Source organism: Mya arenaria, chromosome 9 (genome assembly GCF_026914265.1).
Source record: "Mya arenaria isolate MELC-2E11 chromosome 9, ASM2691426v1".
In the NCBI taxonomy this organism is placed as follows: domain Eukaryota; kingdom Metazoa; phylum Mollusca; class Bivalvia; order Myida; family Myidae; genus Mya; species Mya arenaria.
Genome location: NC_069130.1, coordinates 70,703,116 through 70,712,460, shown reverse-complemented (window position 1 = coordinate 70,712,460; position 9,345 = coordinate 70,703,116). Strand labels below are relative to the sequence as shown.

Sequence of the window (9,345 nt, the reverse complement as noted above, 5' to 3'; positions counted from 1 at the left end):
GAAATATTAACTATATGTAGCCGGGTATCTATATGTAGCCGGATATTGGATTTGTATATAGCGGCACCTTTACTGTCTTGCTATAGAGCTAACTTTTATGGCGACGCGGTATAGTGTCCGTCTGCAGAACGAGCGGTCTTGGGTTCGAACCTCATATGCACATAGCAATTTGTGGAATCTGTTACATGTGTATTACGACTGTGGTCATTATGGTGACCTTGGTCTCTTTTGATATAAAAATCATAGAGGTCTACAATAGCTATATGTAGTTCATGACTGACCTCGCCATCAAGTTTGAGGACCGTAGGTTAAAGCGTTGTCTTTATTTTGATCGGAAGATATTGTTTTTATATATAAAAGCTGCAGGTCATGACGAACCTCCCAACCAAGTTTAATGACCTCAAGTTATCAATCCATCAAGGTTTGGTGTACAACTCATGCAAAGCAGTTTATCCCCACTTGTTCGAAAAGGGACATAATCACCATATGCATGTAATGAAATGTGTTTTACGCACCATTATTTGCGGAATGTATCAGCTTAAACTATTCCCTGGTTTTAACTTAGAGCACATTTGAGGGTGGCGAGGACCTCATTGTCAATGAAGAAATCGTACTGAGCATATAAAACACCATTATACAAAAAGGGAAACATTTTGGTAATACAATCGAGAAAATCCTTTAATGCAATAGGAAGAGAAGACAAAGATTTAATAGGAGATTAAGGTGTATTGAGTTGTTAGGTTGAACTATATTTGATCATCATTCATTGCCACATCAGGAAAGAGAAGATGTGCATTGTACTGCGGCCGTGTTAGCTTTGATTCCAAAACAGTCAAGCAGTTACTAAGTGACTAATGTTAGTAAAGTGATCATTATATTTTATTCCACTCAAGTAAGGGAAATCTCGATTTGTTATAGGATACATGTTTTCTAAAATCTTACTTTGCTGAAAAGTTGTCTTTAAAAGATTTTTTTTGTTTTTCTAACTGACACGTTTGAAAATGAATTTCAGACCGTTATCTTTAATAATATTTCATTTCATCAAAGCCGTATCTTATGGAACCTTTAAAGGGACTAGACACCAGAAGATACAGTTGCAAAAAGAAAAAGAAAATGCCAAAAACCATACATAAAATTGCTATCGTTCTGTACAACGCCTTGAATATTACTTACTTATATATCGCATCCCGACACATGCATCTTCTGCAGTTTTAGGGTATTTTTCCAATTCGAAATTTACTGGAGTTGTCTACCACGTAATTTCCAAGAACAATTGAATAGTCTCTGTATATTTATCTGTACTCATAAACAGATGTTATTGAAACCTGTGAACCATTATGCGCTATTTCTAAACAGAAAAAACAGATGAGACAACAACATGATTGCTGCGTTTATTATTTTAGTCATATTTTGTATCGGCCTCCTACTTACTTGCATTGGCACATCTAGGATTGTTTTGAGGAAATGCTGTATTTTACGATTTAAGACCATGTGGGATCTTGTTCCTTTAATCTGTGGCCGCTAGTTTGAAAATCGTGTTATGTGAGAAAGATAAGGCAGAAACTGTCTGGCCTTATACTTGTGGACTACAAGGTGGGTCTTAAAGTATTATATTGTTTGGATTTTGTTGCTATTGGTTAGTTCGAATGACAAAATCTAGTTTCATGGTGTGTTTTAATGATGCGCTCTTACTCAAATTTAAGATGTACCAAAATCAATACATTTCAATTGTTTTAATTTTACGGAAAGGATGGGGTAATATAAACAATGGTTCATATGAAGGAAACCGTGTTTAATTTGAAAAAAGGTGCTGAAAACACGGTGTTTTTACCTCATGATAGGTGATCATTGTAAATCTATTCGGACCAACCAGTCAACTAATATTTGTGCGTTTTCAACTATTAAATACACGATTAAAATCTTTTTATCAGTGATTAATATTTTTTTGTAAATGCATTATTTAGTAAGTAGTTAAAGGTTTAGCACTCAAATCTATGTTTGTAATTATATATGTGGTTGAATTGATTTTAAATAAGAGTTTCACTTTAAAGTGTTTGCGACTGGGTAAAGGGCCATCTAACGTACTTGCAATAATGATATATGCATTCGAATTAACATGATATTTGGTGTTATATCTTAAACCGAAATGTCAACACACAACAATGTTTATAAATAATTGTTTTATCCGTCGTTTTTCAGGCAGCCAACATGTTCATCTCGATGCTGGTGAGAGCTTTTTATGATGATTGTTTAAGATTGATTAAACACTCACTTAAGACTCTCATTGCTCTTCAAAAAACTATAATTTGTCAAATCGAATTAGAACTGTTTAAAATTCTATCGAATGATTACTTTATAATCATCAACATTTTTGTTAGTTATTCTTAGAATCTTCCCAAGATTTTCTACAACTCTTTGGCGTTATGTAAAAGCTCAAGTAATAGTCAAGCAAAGGTATTGCTGACACAAAACGTATATACCATGAAAACCACATGAATTTTGCCATTGCTGACATTGAACTCGAAATAGGTGCACATACGTAATTCTCGCCACACCTTCCTATGTCATTGCACAATTGATGGTCGATTAAAATCCCATTAGTAGTCACTCAGCTATGCCTGAGTTAGAATGCTATATTTTGCGTTCCTTATCGGGAAGGATTGACCATTTTTAGTGACCTGAACATTTGATGTGAGAGCGCTTAACTATACGCGACACGCCGCCCGATGCTGCTACAGCTACAATAGCGTACAGTTTGATTAAATTCCAAGTTACCTCCTTGAAAAAACCTACAGCTGAGACACATGTTATAAAACTATGAAATCCCTCTTTGACTCCATTTACCAGAAACAAATGATAACGATCGGACTGACAACTGGACGGGATGGACAGACAGACAGTGATACTTTTATAATAATTAGTTCAGAGTAATATAAAACACGCAAAAAGTCAGAAAACACAACAAAATTGTGTTTACATATGACGTCAACGCCACGTGATATGCACACCATGATATAATGACTACTCTGTTTTCAGCTGGTTGCGGGTGTGCTGCCTCTAATCGACGGTTTTTTGGTGACAGACCAGTGTTTTGCTCACTATCCATGCATCTGCTCTGGCACCGACGTTGACTGTTCGAGCAAGTTTATGCGAACTATACCACACTTCGAGCCGATTCACAGAACACTGCAAACCGTAATGATTAACCTGTATGACAACTTTATAGCATTTGTTCCGCCGAACGCATTTGCCGCCATTCAAAGTGCCCACCCAACGTCGGTTCAAATATATTTGGATTACAATCTGATTGAACACGTCGATCCTGATGCCTTCTCGGGAATTGAGGACACTCTTGGTTATCTTGACCTCTCTGGAAACCGGCTCACTACTTTACCCTCGGCGTTGGTCAAACTGACTAACTTGGACTCATTGTTCATCTATGACAATTTGTTTAAAACGTTTGATGCTTCAATAATGTCTCATTTAGGCCAATCAATTACCGATCTAGAATTTAGCCTTGACAACTTCACCACATGGCCACAAGAACTCCAATATTTGCAAAAGCTTAAATCTACATTCATCTACGGGTTGGAACATTTGATTCCTATCCCTTCCAACGCATTCCAAGGACTGGAAAGTTCACTTAAGCAGCTGTACGTTGATGGTCTTTATCCAGTTCCAGAGAGTCTATTCTCCCTTCGCAACTTGGAGTACCTTAGTTTTTCTTGGTACACGGGAGAACAGCGGTATTTTGAATTTGGTAATTACACAAAAACCCTTCCTTCACTGACAACCCTAGACTTTAATAGCCTTTACCTACCTACTCTGCCAGATGTTTTTCGATATTTTCCCGCCATAGAACACCTCTATGTCTACGGTGCCGAATTGGTTGATATTCCAGAAAATGCTATGCCTATAAACAGTAACCTGAAGGTTTTGTCTCTAACAAACAACAGCTTGACGAGCATTCCCAGGGCCTTGTCTAATCTTCACAGGCTTAAAGAGTTAGATTTGAACGAAAACAAGATATTTGCCCTCGGTTCATCCGATCTGAAAGGTATGGGTAACCTCCGAAAACTCATTCTAGGATCAATGCTAACAAGAATAGATGACACGGCTTTTATGCACGCGCCTAACATCGAAGAGCTGTCCTATGGTGGACCAATCGGCATACCACGAGCAGTGATGACGCTGCTCAACTTAAAGCACTTAGACCTGATCTACATCAATGAAAACCATCCCACCCTGTGCACGTGCCAGATGAACTATCTCAAGGGTTGGGATGTCACAAACATCACTATCCCTTATCTATGCCCGGTTTACCAAGGACAACCTGCTGGCTACAATACGGAACAGGGCAGATCAGTTCAGGAGTATATACTTCATGACCTGATCAAATGCTGAATTGAGAGTAAAACGCCATGACGTCTTATTTCTTCTTCTTCTTTTTAAATGTGTCACTACCTTTCATATAATTTTAGACTATATACTGTCGAATAAATTCCGATACAAATGAGTTTCCGGGAATTTTAAGGCGAACGTGTAAATAACTTTAACAAGCTTACTTCAAATAGCATGTGTTATTTTATTTAACTTATTTTATGTTCTGCCCGCTACACTCAACAATTTAAAACTTCTGACAGTCATCATTTTGTCCTCAATATTGCGTTATTTGGTATCTTTAAGAATTAAATGAATTTTCATCCTAGAGTTATAACAAATAGGTTTTCATCGGCACATGCTAACTGATTGAACGGACTTACCTTTAAAAGATATAACATATCCATACAAATGTATTGTCTATGCCATAAATGCATTATTCATTGCAAAGTGATAAACTAAATCGTGTTTTCAAATGTTTCCGTTTCACTACTAATACTATTTAAATAATACGAAAACGCACAGTTTGCCGATCATTTTACAAATGTTTGAAAGTTCACGGGCAATGCTGTTTCCTTTTGTATTATTTGTAAACAAAGTGATGCAGTAAAGCATTTTACAGATCCCCTTTTCCTCGGTTGTTCTATCATGAGACGAACCACAAATACTGATATCATATGCCTGGAAACTTTCCCAGGGGCTAGAGGCAGCAACCATTACATTAAACAAAGTTGTTATCTTTTTTTTTTTCAAATCTACAGTTGACAGTTTAAGTGAAATAGTATTGTATTGTTCTGATTGTACAGAAGTATGAGTGTGAATTGTTAATATAATAAATGAAATTGCATAATAATAAATAACCACTGTTGTGTGTCGCCTTGAGATGTCGCATATATAACATTACTTTTGGCGCCGTTGGGGAAGCTAACGCTTCTGCACATAACGTTAGTACGCATATTACCAAATCATCCTGAGACTTTGTGACAGTGGTTGTTGGGATCTTGTCTCAGTCTAGTAGTTTTATCATTAGATAAACCACCTAAGTAACACTAAAGTTATGTCGATGGAGTGCAATTTTCATTACATTTAAGTGCAATATAACCTGCTATCCAAAATATATATATCATTTCAAAACACAACTACGCATTTAATGACCAGCCTTCAACAACGAATCGTAAATAATTTTTTACCAAATCTAGCTTCAAATGATAGCAATAATTTGTATTGATTGACACAAACATTTGATTTCGTTTTGGTTGTGCTTTCCTGATAGATCTATATAACTCAAAAGTGACATTTTCGTCTATAATATCGCAAAAAAGGAATTCTTTGATCGTTATGACGGGGTTTTGAAGAAAATAGCGCATTTGTATGTGTGTTGTGTAGTTTTTGTCATTATATGTATCATTAAAAAATGCACTCGATTTCTTGCAAATACTTAATAGCTGGTGTGATTATAATTGTTCAGTAAACTCCGGTACAGAACAGAACATATCATAACGGAACAAACTTTAAGCATCAAAACGCATAGTCCTATTCCATTTCAACACATTGACAAACCTGTAGCAAGCGTCAAAAAAGATATTCTTGTATCTCAATTCTACCATGGTGTCTATAAGAACGAGACAAGCAGGATAATGTACAATCGGAACATCTCGGCCAGTATCCAACAGGAATTGACTATCTCGAAGCTTGCCGGAGATGGCCGAGTTGTTACGAATGGGTAATGTATTGTGATCTTGTTAAGCTGAACCCTTGTTGTTGTTTTTTTTCAATTTTGCACGACAATGTACTCTATTTCATAACATCAAGTCCATCCATGACAAACAACGATTGAGTAACTTTAATGCAGATTTAATACATTTTTACAACAATGTTATAAGTAATTACAATGTCTTAACTACATTCTAATTCTTATTTAAGAGCTGCTTATTTGGACAGATAAATGCATCTAAATTATTAGTATTCCGGTTTAAACTACTTTTTGATCCCATTGAAAGTTTACCCCAAGGGTCATTTTTCAACATTAAAATTCAATCAAAACAACTCATTAAAAGAGTTGAATGCAAAAACACTGTTTCAGGTCATAGGACTATACTTATTATTCAATTATACAAAGAGTACTGTTTAAAAAAGCAATTTGTCTCATCTATTCAGGCAAAAAAGCAACAAAACAAAACACCGCTGCTCCTATATTTGGAGTTATCAAACTGTTCTGAATGGTATCAGCAGAGTCCTAGACTTGGCAAAAACATGTTATTTTCAGCTTCTGGCATATGTTTCACTTAACAAATATTACTTGCAATCCAAAATAATGTTAATCGTACCTCATGGTAATACGTACCTAAAACAAAATTAAAATACGTGGAATAAATAATTCACAAATACATTTAATAATTTTATGACCATAGGATTGACTAAGTTTCATATTGAATATCACCTTTCATCCATTTTCACGAAACGAGTCATTAACTAACGGTCGGGGTCAGTTTAAACGTTACTAAATTGATCCGTCATTCGTTGAAATATTCAACAGTGTCAACAATTGATGTTGCACCGGAAATATGCACGTGCTTTCAGTTTATTGAATTATAGTGCGCCATGTGTGTAAAATGGAAATGCATGCATATAATATACATGTATGAACAATGTAATTGAATTACTGTAGCTGACATTGTATTACATATCAGAGATTTATTCAACGGTGTAAAGCTGTTCTCTTGTGCAAATAAGACAGTCGGCAAATAATAAAACACAGGTGACGTCACCATGGTACAAACTATATGCATATTGTGTATCACACGCAGAAGCATTTTCTGTACATATTTATAATATGTGTCACATCACGGAACTGTCGGTCCGAGGTCGATATCTGGGCAAAAATGATGTATTAACATAGTAGTATTTGTTTGTTTACCGAATCAAGACCTTCTTAGGGTCAAGGCTAAGGCTGTGCCACATTCGTCGCATTGAGAGAAAGTTTGAAAAGCGTTGACGGTGACATTCTCCATTTGCCGACCATTAGCCTTGCCGTTCGCATCATTAAGGTGCACGTGTTCCATGCCACTGAAGCGTTTCAATCGAAGCCAGCCGATGGATAAGATATCACATTTAGGATTCGTAATTTAAAGTTCCATTCCGCGACTGTCGAAGTTGTTTGTGCCGAACAGTTGTCACTCATCAGTAAATTAAGACCGGTTACCGTTTCCAAACTGATATCGGAAATCGAGTAAAATCACTTGTTTCAGCTGAATATCGCGTTCAATATGTCTACATTTTCGGCAATTTTTCCAGCGACGATTTGCACGTGCTCATAAATATAAACAAAATGCAAATAGGTGATCGAATCACATTACGTGTATAGATGTTTAAACAGCTTTATTATATCGCCCATTTCACTTTTGTAAACGGTACTTTGTTAAGGATCAGCAATATCCAGTGACGTCAAGGCAGATTGGCATTTCTCCTTGGAACTGGCATAAAATTGGGTTCAAACAAGAATACGTGGATGATTTGGAATACCAGAAAGACTACCGGAACTACGATGTAAAATATCATCATGGAGTACGCCATATTGTACATTTCCTTGTCATACTCAAAAGCAGTGAGGTTTCTTGAATCCATCCCTCAGGCTGAACAACAAATCTTGAATTTACAACGCTTTACTCATATGTTTGACATTCTTGTGTATATGGTAATCCGAATTCATTTTGCATCTCTTTTAACTTCAGCGTACTATTTCAACACTCGGTATTCCCTTTTTGTTAAGCATATGGTATTATATTTCTTGACATACCTATACTTTGTGATATTGTTTTGAAATCCAGCCCTAATTGCAGACAGAGCACAGGCAAAAACGTAGGATCTTAATTCATTCTGAAGGATATGTTCGCAGAAAATTTTATGTTAGTTTCCTCTTCATGTAATCCTTATTTTCAGTATTAAAATATTTCATCCATACTACACCCATAAGTCTTTTAGTATGTTCCGTATGCAATTGTTGTTCAGGACAAATGCCGATGTGTTCTTTATCGAAAATAGAACACGCTCACATTTAAAGGAATGTTTGTTTTTCTTCCATCCGTTATTTTTTTTAGTTTCGTCATAATGTTACAGAACAGCCCACGTCTGTTTAACTCTTTGAACAAAAACAATCACGCCGTATGCTGCAATCTTTACATAAAATCACATCATTTAAGTCTATTTTCTGAGATAAAATCCCTTCAACATAATGAAGACAGTCTGATGTACGTACATGGCGTACGTGGCGTTCTTTTGTCCAGATTCTTCAAAAGTTGGTTTCTTCTTTCTGCGTACGAATTCCGTATGGCTTCATGTCGATGTTGCATAGCATCCCATTGGTCTAGTACTTATTGGAATCCTAGTTAGTTAAAAAAATGTATGTAACCACGTGCCTGGTAGGTTTTTATTGTTGAAATAGAGTTTATAGAAATGCACAACACGATGCAGTCCCTTAAAAATCTAAAGCTCCTTTAGTTTGTTGTTGGATTGCAATAACATCCAAATACCAGCCTTCGAACGCGTCGGCTTATTTTAAAGTACGCCTAATGTTTGACAAGACTTCATTCAAACTGTTCTGATTGTATTTAAGTTTGTTTTTACCCTGCGCACAACACCATAATTTTGCTACAAAACGTTTCTTGAAATTTCTCGAAATACAAAACAGATTCCCAATTTTCAAACATCAAGCATGCAAAGTTCAGGACGAAAACTTGAGAAATTTGCATGTTTCGGTGAAAATCCATCTCAACAAAGACATGTCTGTCACGCAAGTCTGTGGGGAGAGTTGTTAGCAGTCCAAGGAAAAGCCAAACCCACATTGGTTTATGAGGATGGGATTACAATAGTCTATACGTAATGATCGCCGAAAGATGAGTGCGTGTTAGGATGACCGTCTTTTCATCGCTTAACAATTGAGAGGAATTGATGTCAATATGTTTATGC

The 9,345-nt window shown here is 36.1% G+C and overlaps 1 protein-coding gene across 1 annotated transcript; it reads left to right on the top strand.

Moving 5' to 3' along the window:
• Positions 1–3,198: 3,198 nt before the first annotated feature.
• On the top strand, positions 3,199–4,404 carry LOC128246329 (leucine-rich repeat protein SHOC-2-like). Its single transcript, XM_052964520.1, has one exon. It carries the CDS (start codon positions 3,199–3,201, stop codon positions 4,402–4,404), a length of 1,206 nt encoding a protein of 401 aa, XP_052820480.1.
• The last annotated feature ends 4,941 nt before the right edge of the window (positions 4,405–9,345 follow it).

Bases quoted from the DNA above. Each gene is read 5' to 3' on its own strand.
- LOC128246329 (XM_052964520.1), top strand. From the start codon at position 3,199: ATGATTAACCTGTATGACAACTTTATAGCATTTGTTCCGCCGAACGCA.